The sequence below is a fragment of the Mya arenaria genome, chromosome 7 (assembly GCF_026914265.1).
Source record: "Mya arenaria isolate MELC-2E11 chromosome 7, ASM2691426v1".
Taxonomy (NCBI): Eukaryota; Metazoa; Mollusca; class Bivalvia; order Myida; family Myidae; genus Mya; species Mya arenaria.
In genome coordinates this window covers 54,702,288-54,716,942 of record NC_069128.1, presented here as the reverse complement: position 1 = coordinate 54,716,942, position 14,655 = coordinate 54,702,288, and the positions used below count along the sequence as shown (strand labels likewise).

General features: G+C 38.2%; 1 protein-coding gene across 1 annotated transcript; it reads right to left on the bottom strand.

Moving 5' to 3' along the window:
* LOC128239956 (coadhesin-like) lies at positions 1-9,557 on the bottom strand. The gene is made up of 10 exons (XM_052956420.1): positions 9,549-9,557; positions 9,250-9,300; positions 5,041-5,120; positions 4,771-4,839; positions 3,697-3,829; positions 3,208-3,330; positions 2,701-2,871; positions 2,352-2,522; positions 1,584-1,724; positions 1-1,283 (listed from the first exon to the last, which is right to left on the bottom strand). The coding sequence occupies exons 1-10, from the start codon at positions 9,553-9,555 to the stop codon at positions 880-882; spliced, it is 1,350 nt and encodes a 449-aa protein (XP_052812380.1). The 5' UTR covers positions 9,556-9,557; the 3' UTR covers positions 1-879.
* Positions 9,558-14,655: the final 5,098 nt, after the last annotated feature.

Genomic DNA, 14,655 nt, shown 5'->3' with positions numbered 1-14,655 from the left:
TTAATATTCAGGGAAAAAAATTTGCAGAGCATGTACTGTACAATATAGAGTTAATGAAAGATTGAAATACAAATGTAGTGTTTATTGTTAGTGTTGGCTGTAAAACATATTGACACTTCAAATGACTATATTGAAATATGTGTGCACTTATTCAATAAAATATCGTATTTGTTTGATACTTGCAAGCATTATCTTTTGTTATCCCCCAGTTTGTTGATATCTTAATTAAGCTAAAGAATTATGTAACAAACATCAGTATCATAAAACAAGTTGACGTATAAAAATCTTGAATTTCTTCGTAGGCGTTAAAGCAACTGTGCACCAGATGATCAATTTGCAAGAAAAAAAGAAAATTGTCGAAAACTGACAAAAATTGATATTAATGTGTACAATGCATTGAAACTTACTAACTAAAGTACCACATAGTTTACAATTTGATTAAGTTTAGCAGTTATTTGGTATTTTTCCATTAGAAAAAAGATTACTGGGTATGTCTACCTAGTAGAATTCATTCCTTATGCATGATTGGCTAGTCGATGTTATAACGTGATATAACCAAGTTAAGTATATAGCTTAAATATACCACTCGTTTGGAGTTAGCCTTCTTAGCACAGTGGATACTACACTGGACTTCAATTTTGGCGACACGGGTTCGAACCCGGTAACCGACACATTTTTTCCCACATTTTGGTACTTTTTTTACAATTATGATATCAAAGCGTAACACATTCTATTAAATAATTCTCCTAAGATTCGTTACAGAAAAACACTATTTTTTGTGCCAATCTAATGTACAGTCCCTTTTAAGGAAAATTAAATAACAGATTATTAACGATACACCTATGTACTAGGCATCAATTTAGTTCCTTAGTTATATATCTATTGAATTAAAACCCCATTGAATGATGTCCAGAACGTTGTCGGATCGTCGAATAGCGGGATTTTGTCTGCCGCTGACGTGTAGACTCTGACTTGGTCGCCGGTACGCAAGAGCACGGGAGCAGAAGCAGTAGCACAGTCGTAGTCCCCAGATCCATGTGCTATGTTGCCAGCTATCGCTAGTTCAGACCCAGACAACGGAACATGGCGCAGTTGGACATCTACGGTTTGTCCATTGCTTGTACATATCTGAGCAGAAAAGAAAAACTGTCCTTCGACCGGCGCGACAAAGGAGCCGTTGTTGCTATGATAACCGTGGCCGACATTGTCAACAACAATAGGGCATGTCAAATAATTTGTCTGATACAGACTATGGCCATGGGCATTGAAGTACACCAAACCACCTGAAAGTAATCAAATAGTAGCTTATGGGTGTGTATGTGTGTGCGCGCGCACGTTAAAACATTAAACTACTTCATATCAAAAGCGGTCTGTTTATTGCCCATGCATTTCCATAACATAATCGTTGATTTATATCCCCGTGAAAAAGAATGAGAGATCGTATCTTCAAAACGCCCTTGTTCTGCGTATGCTTCAATGCAAGTCTCTTATACAACAATTAAAACATTTTCAAAACGTAAGCCAACTTTTATATTTTCTATAATGTTGGAAAAGTCAAACAGATAAAGGTATAAATAATATACCTGAACATGGTTTAGTTTGCATATCTGTTCCTGCACACTGCTTGCCGAACATGGATGGTTCTGGGTTGTTGCAGCTGCGGTTTCGCACAAGTTGTCTCCCCTCACATACACCCCAAGGCGACCATTGTGACCAGCCACCGTCTTAACAGACAAATATGGTTATATCTAACATAAATAAGATAGAGGTGAAGAAGACTCATTTGTAAAATAATAATTTTTCATACATTCCTAAATGATACTTTATCGACAAAACAACAACCTTGAACAAGATTTCAGATCACTGTCGTTAAAACTGTGAAGTATAGAACAACAGCTGACTTCATCAGGTTTAAAATTGTCGTACGACACTGTCAAGAGGGTCAGTCACAGGTTCATCATTGTCCTACACCACTGTAAAGAGGGTCAGGCTTACTTCAACAGTAGTTGATTTAGCGTTTCATAATGCACAACCTTTTTATCTCAGAAAGTAAATCAGAATAGTAACTTTTTCCGTTTCATTAACGGTAATTATCCGGTCAGATCAACGTTTTTTGTTTTTAGTCTGTTCCCTTTGATTTGCAATGACCCTAATGAGCCTATTTATGTGACTGGCCTACGCAGGCATTCACCAATTTCCAATGAATGAAATCGACCCTGAGCTATCTTATACGAAGTAGTAAGTACATAGGTTGTCTTTGTGTGTTGTATTATAACATATTGATTGGTATGACGTTCCGATAATGTTTGCTTAAAACCTGTTACGAAAGTACTAGTAGTTGTTGCCCATACCAGCACACGGTCTTTGCATGCATATCCTTGATTCAATTGTATCCCCGAAGCAGTGGTCACCACATCTATCCGGCTTAGGATTATTGCAATTCCTCTGACGGGTAGCAAGTCCTGCATCGCAAGACACAGAACAAGGACTCCAATGATTCCAAACGCTCCATCCGCCATGAACTGGTAAACATATCGTCATATACGTGTGAAGAGCAAAACCAATGAACATTTGTTAAAAGGTTCGACTTTCTATATTGTTAATGTTAATTGTCCACTTCTTTATATGTGCTACTAGAACTATGTATGTCCTGATATGAATGTGATGAGAAATACCAATACGTAAAAAATTCAAACTCACCAGGGCATAGTTCCCTGACGCAGACTGTTGTCTCATTCCCTGAACCTACACACTCCGCACCGCCATCTCTCGGTTCTGGATTAGTGCAGGTGCGTGTACGCAATTGTGTCCCATTTTCGCATGTGACGTCACATTGACCCCAGCTAGACCAGTCAGCCCAGTTTCCATCAACTTGTGATATAAACAGAGGTGTTCACCACATTATTCTTTTTGAAGCAAACAGCAACGTTTTAATTTCATCGCTCTGTTTCCCATAGCAAGGCATACTAGTTTTCAAGACACAGTATATTTGATGAGTTATACACGTTTTCACTAGCGTTAAAGCCCGCATGATTGCGGTTTTACTGGAATGCGAAGCCAGAAGGCATGAACAGAGGCATGATTTCAAGGTTCAGAATCGGCATGTGCAGAAATTTCCTATTCCGCGATTCAGAATACTATTTTTTGTGACGTCATTAAAATAAATAAATGAATAAAATTAACTTCTAACGTAATATTTAACAATACCAAGGTTGCAAAGTCCACAATACTTTGGACATATCGTCTTTGCGTGGTCCACGTCAGCACATACGCTCAACAGTGAATTTAGAAGTGCGCAGTCCACGGTCTCCGAATCAATGCAAGCGGTCGCTGAAAACAGGTACAGCATCATTCATATTAGGACAGCAGAGACTATATGGAACACGGACCTTTATGGAAGTTCACATGTATGTTGGATGTCAGTATAAGTACCCGCGTAAGTAGCGTTTTAAGATTAAAATAATTAAGTTTATGGCATAAACATTTCAATGAATTGCTAATATTCGTTTAAAAGGTAAAATTAAAAATGTTAAAAATGAAAATACAGGAGTATGTTTAGGTCTTCAGTTTTCTGTCGTTTATGGATCATATGGATATCATACTTAGAGGCGTGTCCTGAAATTCAAATTGCCAGAAAATAATGCCTTGACAATTGAATTCCTTCTGGGGTTTTCCTTTGAGTTTGATTGTAATTACGTTTTTCGTGATCACAAAGTCTTCCATTGCATTCGTCAGTCAAGCAGCATTCGTGGCAACCGGTCACTTGGCGAGTGTTTATAGCCCGTCCGACAATCTCTGCTCCTCCATGTAGATTGCTGCTTGTGCACAACTGTATTAAATCGTGTTTAATATTTCTGTGTTTAATGTATCATTTCAGAATAAGTCATTTACTAGTATTACGTTAAACACTGAATGTGTGGAAAAGCAATCCATAGGAAAGTATCAGAGTTATGTCATGGATAAATCAATGGGTTAATTTTGAGTATTCTAAAACTATTAAAGGGTCTGTACTCCGTATGATGAAAACGCGAAAAAAAATGTAAATTGTCGAAAACATACTTAAACTTGCTATCGATGCGTACAATGCATTTAAACTAACTGAAGTACCACATAGTTTACAACTAATATTTTTTTCACAGTTTTTGGTTTTTTCCCATTTAAGAAGATTACTAGATGATTTCTACCTAGTAGAAATCATTCCTTATGCGCGATTGGCTAGTCGATGTTATCACGTGATATTACCAAGTTAGAGATATAGCTTAAATATTCCAACCGTTCATGAAAAACTTTCGTAGCACAGTGGATACAATACTGGACTGCAATTTTGGCGACAATGGGTCGAACTCGGTCTCCGACTCGTTTTTTTTTTTACATTTTGGTATTTTTTTACAATTATGATATCAAAGAGTAAAACATTTTATTAAATGATTGTCCTGAGATTCATTACAGAAAAAAACTGGTTTACAGTCCCTTTAATGCTTGCTGAGACCATGACATACTTAATTGTTTAATCGAAAACACGACTTATTCCAGGGCAAGGTCTTAATTTATCTTAAAAATTAAACCCTTTGAATGATCTGGGTTTTTTTTACAATATACAGTATTGATAATATGGTAGAATGAATGCAACACAATGTTTAATTATATTTACAATGATTACACATCAGTTTTTTAGATAACGTGTTCTTTTTTCAATTTGTTCTAGTTGTAACTTTATGTCTAATCGTTGAAAAGTATGGAAGCGTTTTTCTAATGCTGGTACGCTAATACCTGATTGTTTTGGCAGCCCATTTGATATCGCGTGACAGGTGATGTCTGTCTCGTTTGTACATAACAAGACTAAAAGGAAAGAATCCGTTGCTTTCATCAATAATACTTTCATATAATCACAAATATAAAATTTCAATCGCGTACATGTATGTATACTGATTGAATGAAAAATCCAATGTATTAATATTAACTACTTTTTAACATAAAATAAACAGACACATAGATCTCAAGATATAAAAGTGTTTAAAGGTACTTCATACTAATACCTACCTCACCAGAAGCACATACTAAAGTGTCATTGCACAAATTCGGTTCAGCGACATCAATGCATTCTAAACATTCCAATGCGCCTGTAATGTATTTATGTCTAGTTAGCAATCTAGAAGCTTAGCACATACAGTTAGTGTCCGTGTGTTCTAACAGTGTGCCTGCCACTTGACAGGAGTTATGAGCGGCCTGGTAACCAGCACACACAATTAGTGTCCGTGTGTTCTAGCAATGTGTTTGCCACATAATAAGAGTTATATGAGCGGCCTGGTAACCAGCAGACACAATTAGTGTCCGTGTGTTCTAGCAATGAGCCTGCCACATGACAGGAGTTATGAGCGGCCTGGTAACCAGGACACACAATTAGTGTCCGTGTGTTCTAGCAATGTGCCTGCCACATGACAGGAGTTATGAGCGGCCTGGTAACCAGCACACACAATTAGTGTCCGTGTGTTCTAGCAATTTGCCTGCCACATGACAGGAGTTATGAGCGGCCTGGTAACCAGCAGACACAATTAGTGTCCGTGTGTTCTAGCAATGAGCCTGCCACATGACAGGAGTTATGAGCGGCCTGGTAACCAGGACACACAATTAGTGTCCGTGTGTTCTAGCAATGTGCCTGCCACATGACAGTAGTTATGAGCAGCCTGGTAACCAGCACACACAATTAGTGTCCGTGTGTTCTAGCAATATGCCTGCCACATGACAGGAGTTATGAGCGGCCTGGTAACCAGCACACACAATTAGTGTCCGTGTGTTCTAGCAATGTGCCTGCCACTTGACAGGAGTTATGAGCGGCCTGGTAACCAGCACACACAATTAGTGTCCGTGTGTTCTAGCAATGTGTTTGCCACATGATAAGAGTTATATGAGCGGCCTGGTAACCAGCACATACACTTATTGACCTTGTGTTCATGCAGTGTGCCTGGCCCTTGATCAGAGTAATGATGCAGTTAGTCCCCTTGTGTTCTAACAGTGTGCCTGCCATTTGAAGAGTAATATTAGTGGCCTGGTATCCAAGCACATACAGTAAGTATCATTGTATTCGATCAGTATGCCTGCCAGTAAGTGCCCTTGTGTCCTAGCAATGTGCCTGGCACTCGATCAGAGGTATAATACAGTAAGTGCCCTTGTGTCCTAGCAGTGTGCCTGACACTCGATCAGAGTTATAATACAATAAGTGCCCTTGTGTCCTGGCAGTGTGCCTGGCACTCGATCAGAGTTATAATACAGTAAGTGCCCTTGTGTCCTAGCAGTGTGCCTGACACTCGATCAGAGTTATAATACAGTAAGTGCCCTTGTGTCCTAGCAATGTGCCTGGCACTCGATCAGAGGTATAATACAGTAAGTGCCCTTGTGTCCTAGCAGTGTGCCTGACACTCGATCAGAGTTATAATACAGTAAGTGCCCTTGTGTCCTAGCAATGTGCCTGGCACTCGATCAGAGGTATAATACAGTAAGTGCCCTTGTGTTCTAGCAATGTGCCTGGCACTCGATCAGAGGTATAATACAGTAAGTGCCCTTGTGTCCTAGCAGTGTGCCTGGCACTCGATCAGAGTTATAATACAATAAGTGCCCTTGTGTCCTGGCAGTGTGCCTGGCACTCGATCAGAGTTATAATACAGTAAGTGCCCTTGTGTCTTAGCATTGTGCCTGGCACTCGATCAGAGGTATAATACAGTAAGTGCCCTTGTGTCCTAGCAGTGTGCCTGGCACTCGATCAGAGGTATAATACAGTAAGTGCCCTTGTGTCCTAGCAGTGTGCCAGGCAATCAATCAGAGTTATGATACAGTAAATGCCCTTGTGTCCTAGCAGTGTGCCTGGCACTCGATCAGAGTTATAATACAGTAAATGCCCTTGTGTTTTAAAAGTGTTCTTGCAACTTGATTACGGTTATGATACAGTAAGTGCCCTTGTGTTCTAACAGTGTTCTTGCGACTTGATCAGAGTTATGATACAGTAAGTGCCCTTGTGTTCAAACAGTGTTCTTGCCACTTGATCAGAGTTATGATACAGTAACTGCCCTTGTGTCCTGGCAGTGTGCCTGGCACTCGATCAGAGTTATAATACAGTAAGTGCCCATGTGTTCTAACAATGTTCCGGCCACTTGATCAGAGTTAAAATACAGTAAGTGCCCTTGTGTTTGAACAGTGTTCCAGCCACTTGATCAGAGTTAAAATACAATGAGGGCCCAGGTGTTCTAACAGTGTTCCAGCCACTTGATCAGAGTTATTATACAGTAAGTGACCTTGTGTTCAAACAGTGTGCCTGGCACTGAATCAGAGTTATGATGCAGTAAGTGCCCTTGTGTTCTAACAGCGTTCTTGCGACTTGATTAGAGTTATTATACAGTAAGTGACCTTGTGTTCTAACAATGTGCCTGGCAATCGATCAGAGTTAAAATACAGTGAGTGCCCTTGTGTTCTTCAGTGTTTTTCGGACTTGATCAGAGTTTGATACAGTAAACGCCCTTGTGTTCTAACAGTGTTCTTGCGACTTGATAATAGTTATGATACAATAAGTGCCCTTGTGTCCTAGCAGTGTGCCTGGCACTCGATCAGAGTTATGTACAGTAAAAGCCCTTGTAGAACACAAGGATTATATGCATTAACGAACTAACAATGTAGCTGGGAGGAGAAAGCGATACATGGCAAAGGCAAAGTAAAGCGGACAAGCGACGTGTAATTCAGCCCATATCGTGACTTCATGAAAGCAGAGACATGGCACCATATCGGCGACAGTTAAGCAGCATGTTGCATATGTACCATGTTGTAAGTGCCCTGGACCAAACCGGAGTTAGATAAGGCCGTTTTGCACATGTGGCATGAAGGAGGCGGCCTGGCATATGACGGCATGGATGTCTAGTCACGAACATTCAGCACAAGAAGTGTGATTAGCGGCCCAGCAGCCTGATGCCCTTGTGGCGTTACTGAAGCGCCTAGCACAGTAAAAGTTGGGATTGCTCGAAGTTGCAGTCTCGCAAGGTGTAGTTAGAATGCAAACGTTTACGCGTTGTCGTTAGAAGTTAGCAGTCTGGCAGATAAACGTCGCGCACGTAGTGGTCTGGTACCCCGATGCATAAAGACACCTGATGCCCTACAGCAAGAAGTCAGCGGGTTGAAGTAACTTGGCTTAGGACTAGTCTATGGTAATATCAGGGTAGACGTAGCTGTCGGAAACCCTAACGGTAAGGAATGAATAGCCTCGCAGGATTAAACAGCGAACATGCGGTGTGCAGATTGTGCGACACACAGCGAGGATTACTTTCGCGGACTGTCCACTTAGCGGAATGACCGTAGTGACAAGACACACAAGCAGAATAGGCGGTCTAATGACATATTGTCTACCGGTGGCTTCTCAGATTTAACAAAGCGGTCATGTTTTTCTTTTGACAGAGTTAAGTTGGCTTGCGGCTTTGCTGATATGTAGTGTTAAAAAGACAACCGATGTAACGTTAGCGTCCTATCTGATTGCAGCTTGTATTTAGCCCACTGACCCACAACCGGTGTAACGTTAGCGTCTTAGCCTATTGGAGCTAATGTTAAACCCACTGACCCATAACCGGTATCGTTAACGTCCTATCTGATTGGAGCTTGTATTTAACCCACCGACGCACAAACGGCGTAACGTTAGCGTCCTAGCTGAATGGGGCTTGTATTTAACCCACTGACTCACAACCGGCGTAACGTTAGTGTCCTTGCTGATTGGAGCTTTTATTGAGCCCACTGACGCACTCCCGTTGCAAATTTAGCGGCTTAGCTGATAAGTAGCCTTTGACCCACTACCGGCGTAACGTTAGCGGCCTAGGTGTATGCCATGTTATACTTATATTTAGGACACAGTTCTTTATTAACATTATGATATACGGTCTATCGTTTTCGATACTGGAATTTAACACACTTTAAGTATGTAATTGACAAGCCTCTCTATTAATGCATTTGTTTGACAATCTCATTTGCATTACTTTACCATTGTAGCGGCGAGCAGGTTACGACCAGCAAATGCATTGTTTTCCTATTAATGTTCTACACTGATACGTTGGTCGGTGGTGTTTTCTCTAATCGTCTAAATCCTTAATATTAATAACTTTTTCTTTGACCAACTGAACTTTTTTCTTCTACTATATTTTCACCTAACAAACCTAGGCGGTTAAAAATGTTGGTGATTAAAAATAACTTTAAAATCCTTGTCAAAATGATTGAAAAACATACCTGCTTGTTGAAGACAAGCGGCAATCGACAGCCATAACAATGGACCGAATCCTGAAAACAGCATTTTAGCAATTTGGTCATAAAGTGTTAAAGAATATAGCAAAATTCCATTAATGAAAAACGAGTTTTTATCGATTCGCACATGCGCAATCGCCAGAAAGGCTGTTTTATGCGCTTTTATGTTAGTATTTACTTTATATTACTAAAGATTAAGTCTGCCAACGGCCTTCGCCAAAATAGTAGCAATCCAAATTATTAACATCAGTAAACAGTTTCATTATATTATTATTATTACGAACCGGTCATAATTGTACAGATCCCTTATCCACGTCACTTACAGTAGAATATATCAAATCCCTGCTCTTTTAATAAACGTTATCTCAGATCCAAAATATACTGTTCAAAATACGTCCAGTTTAACATGAAAAGTTATAGTGAGGTGCCATTGTAAAAAAGATATAGAACTAAGAATAACTATGAATTTAGTTTCCCTCGCCTTTTATTTTTTATTAGCGTTAATCTCTACTTAGACTAGACTAGTTACAAAGCTTTAGTGTAGAATTAGGTCATAACCACAGTTTAACAGAGTATTCATATTAACTTCTTGTATACACGATGACTTATGTACAATGTGCAAATTTTCGACGACAACCAGACTTAACCTAGACTTCACGACTTCAAAGTGTTATGAAAAACAAACTTAAATTCAACGGCGAAGTCAAGTTTGATTTATGATAAAGATGATCAACCCGATGTTCAAAGATATCTCTGTCTATCGTCAACACGGCCAAAATGAGGTCATGATCTTACATGCGTGTGTGAAGCTATGGTCCTATTGGGACGGAATGGTCCTTCTGTGAAGCTATGGTCCTACTGTGTATTTTTTTTTCTTTGGAACTGCAATAACTCACAGTCCATTTATTTTTTTACAAAACATACACAATCGTCCAGATATACATATATAATTATCCATAAAATTGACATAGATATATATTGCTAAACAATGTTGTTAATAAACTCATTCAGAAAACAAACATTCATATTTTTTTTAAGAACGTCTGTATAGTGAGCAAATCATAAAATAAATATTTCAAAATAACAATGTGTTTTGCTCTCCTTTCACTGATGAAGTATGTTTTATAAATACAGTAGCAAATTTTGTACAAAACTGTGCAGTGTTTTTTCAAAAGGTAATGCTCATCTGTCTATAATTACAGATCTTCTGCGCATATGAGTTTGGTTAGTGGTCACCAAGCCGGACAAGTTGGTTTTCTCCGGGTACTCCAACACAACACAAGACCACACTCTCGCCGCGCAACATCGTGCCAGTATAAGCTATCATAGCTTTCTTCACAATCGTTGTAAAATATATAATATTTAAACTATAATTACCAAATTTTACAAGGAACGGTTACTTATGTTGCTATCTTTAACATCACTTACAACCTTTCCGTGTTCGTCCCTAGATAAGTGCATATTACGTTATGAACGCTTATTTAAAATAGATGTGAAATCAGCAATCGAATCGTATTTACAACTACATATTTCACATTTAAAATATAAATGCGCCAACATTCAAACAAATAAAAGACATATACGTTAGATCTTCTTCTTCTATTATTTTCTCGCTACGCTCGCTCCATTTCTGGTACATCGCCAAAATGAACTCTAACATTTACGTAAAACCCTTTTGTTTTTGTCGTTTTTGCCGCTTGATATGTACATACACGTATAAATACTAAAGGTTCAAATGAGTCCGGAGCGAGTTCATGTTTCGTTCTTTTAAAGTTATTTAGTTCAATATGTTAACTATCTTAAAGAAAGCCCCCATAATTAACTATTATGAACAATGCCTTATCTTAGTGTCACCTTGCATACAATTGGAACAAAGACAGGAATAGATGAGAGGCGATAGGGCATATGTGCTCGTATCAATGCCATAATGTACCAAAAGCTTCTATATTGTTTTGTCACTAGGTGATTCTGGCATCAGACTCATGAATAATATCATGTTATGTACTTTTGTGTACATTGAAACAAACTTAACAATCTGTGTGGTATATTAGAGCACCAGTAACTGTTATAAAGAGATGACTATAACGACGGCTAACAACCATACAAACGCTCATTGAGTCTGATGGAGAGTGGCTGATATTTCCGGTGTCATTACACATACATTGAGCTCCTCTGGGTGCCTAATTGCTAGTATCTTTTTTTTTCAACAGGATCTTGATGTCGGTTAGGCTACTGGGCTTGTCTCGGTTGTTTCAATCGCTTTTGTCAATTTCGGCAATGTATTTTAAGTTACTTGTCCTTAAAGCAGGCAGTCAGTTAATTTGGGTTTATCTGAAACTTGGTACACGTGATCAACATGACAAATATCAATATAAATTTGCAAACAAATATCAAGGTTTAAGGGTGACTTAACCTTTTGACCAACTTTCTTACTGTTATATTTTGTAAGCAGAAACAACTTACACAATGGTTTCAACTAATAGAATAATTTATTAACATATGACATAGAAAGTAATCAGAAGCTGTCAAGGGTTATCTTTCATATAAAGTATTAATGTTTCAGTACACTTCCTTTCGAAGCTACCGACTACAGTATATTTAAGAATGAAGCATCTATCTCCTTGGAGTTTTCACTTTTGTTTAAATATTCTGTCGGACACATCGTGGATGTTGTAATGGTAGTTTAGTAGAAGATTACGTTTGTGTATTTCCTATTCTACTTATCAGCAATAACATGACTACATCCCTGTCACTCTTTGCCTTATTTCTAAATGTTTAGAAACTAAGGTTCAACGAATATCGTGTCATATCGTTTTCGCAAATAAACGTATTTTGTTATAGAATAACAAACTAAAAGCGTATACATGTACATCTAGATAACGTCTACACTGCAATAATTTTCGATTCAGATGACTTTTTGAAAACATTTTGGCAAAGCTAAATGGAAAACAGATTCTAAACATTAGAAATATATTCTCGTGTTAAAAGGGCAGTTATTAAATCCAAATCGTTCAAAACCATTCTCAATAAAATCATGGAATTATGGCAAACTTCTGACAACGTCGTCACCGACACGCTCAGTCTGTAGAACATATCCGATCGCGGTCAATCAGGAAATTATAGCGCAATGGCTTCCATTAGATGTCATGTAATTCGTCATCAGAGGCCCCAATCTCATATCAATATCGGATTTTTTTTAAAAAAATCCGTGTTTACCTTTATTATCCCCGTACATACGGTATGCGTGGTTCGGGGCACACCACAGGAACATACCTTACAAACAGTTTTATATGATATTATCTAATGAGTAATGACTATAATAACTTAATACAACTTACTCCTGCATAGACTTTTTGTAAATATCTATACCGTTTTAACCAAAGGCCATCCCATATGTTTGTAGATATTTATAAAAAGAGCTAGTTAACTTACTTTGGTAAATGAGTCAAGTAATATTTAACATAAAAAGTAGAAGTTCCAAAAATATTATCCTCCAATTGCTTTCTGTTGTGGCGTTTTTATTTTTTTTTAATGGAGCTTTATAACAAGTAAGAGATAAAAAGGTAACACACAGCTAATATAGAAAAAAATAGAATTAAAAACATAGCATAATTATATACTGCAATTTGTATTTATAATACACATATTATATATGCAGTATATTAAGTCTGTTTTACTTCATGTGGTCTAAGTAAACATTCTTACAGCTGACCAGTTAATATTTTCATTTTCTTTAATACATGTGTTCTTATAATTATCAATACCGGAATTTAACTAAACTGACAATACTTTGTATATTTAATGTTATACCCATTGGCCAATATTGCGACAGTAATACATGTTTAATGATAATTATACTACCACCTCGGGGATGGAATGTTCTCCTCGGTTAATTATGTTTTTATGAGGGCCTTGTGTGTCAGGTGATGGTGATCAGCAATTCGTGTGACGTGTATAGTTTCATATTCTGTTATAAATTAAATTCGTTCATTATGAAGACAGAAATCCCCTGAAAAACAGTTATCTTTATTTTATTAACACTTGATTTTAAATGTAAGAACAGCAGCCAAATTATTGCTGCATTGCATCCTCGGATATCCACGTAATACCCGCTGTGTTGCCCTCTCGAAAATGGAGACTAGCGGATGGGTCATTTGTGGGCAACCGACGATGTGAACAATAGTTTCATGACACTAAAATTGTACCGGTTAAAACACGTGCTCGTTAATCTGTCTTATGTTTTAGAGCTTGTCATATTACATGTTTTGAAACCGGGCATGGTAAAGTGCAACAGGGTACTCGCTGCTAGTGTTGGATACATCAGCCAGGGAACTTGCTGCTAGGGTTTGATAAATCTAACAGGGTACTCGCTGCTGGGGTTTGATAAATCTAACAGGGTACTCGCTGCTGGGGTTTGATAAATCTAACAGGGTACTCGCTGCTGGGGTTTGATAAATCTAACAGGGTACTCGCTGCTGGGGTTTGATAAATCTAACAGGGTACTCGCTGCTGGGGTTTGATAAATCTAACAGGGTACTCGCTGCTGGGTTTTGATAAATCTAACAGGGTACTCGCTGCTGGGGTTTGATAAATCTAACAGGGTACTCGCTGCTGGGGTTTGATAAATCTAACAGGGTACTCGCTGCTGGGTTTTGATCAGCAGCGAAGGCGCTTTTGATGAGAGACTAAGTCCCTACTCTGTTACATGTAGGGTGAACAGTAAGGTTTGTGGCTTAAGTTGGCATTGTCATGATGTTTAGTTAGTGTTTATTTATTTATCTCAATTGCATGCAAGGCACCCTATTCGTAAAGACATAGCAACTACTAAGACAATCACTCATATCATTTACACACAGTTTTAAAAAGTTGCTCTGTAAACAAATGTAAACACTCATTGACAGCAAATAATTAAAATATCACGATCCATTTTTCATAAAAAAAATCCTGAGGTCAGCAATCAGGTCTGGCATGTTTCTTTAGCTTTTTGCATAAATACTGGATAAAGACGAGTTGACACAAGAGCTGGAAACTTAGAAGATGACCTTCTAATACACTATATATTTATGACGGAAGTTGCTCTTTTAATGGTACAGTATCAACACTATGTGCAAAATCTCATGCAAACATAAACACCTCCTGCCAAACTCGTTTTTAAATGACAGTTGCAAGGCGGTAACCCAATCATTTATTGATACAGCTATTTTGATGTATGTGTGGTCTGTTTATAGAGTTCGTACGTCGTGTGTCTCTCATTCAGTGTATTTTAGACCCGTACCGTGTGCCTCTATAAATTATTTGTACTTGAATGATTACATAGTGGGCTTGTCCCTGTAGAAATCTTTGTTTTATTGATATTAATTCGCCTAAAATATAATACAAAATAAGTCGATA

Excerpts from the sequence above, each read along its gene's own strand:
- LOC128239956 (XM_052956420.1), bottom strand. Across the intron at positions 5,121-9,249 it reads CGCTTGTCTTCAACAAGCAG|GCGCATTGGAATGTTTAGAA; the intron begins GTATGTTTTTCA and ends AATACATTACAG. Across the intron at positions 4,840-5,040 it reads TAGTATGTGCTTCTGGTGAG|TCTTGTTATGTACAAACGAG; the intron begins GTAGGTATTAGT and ends CTTTCCTTTTAG.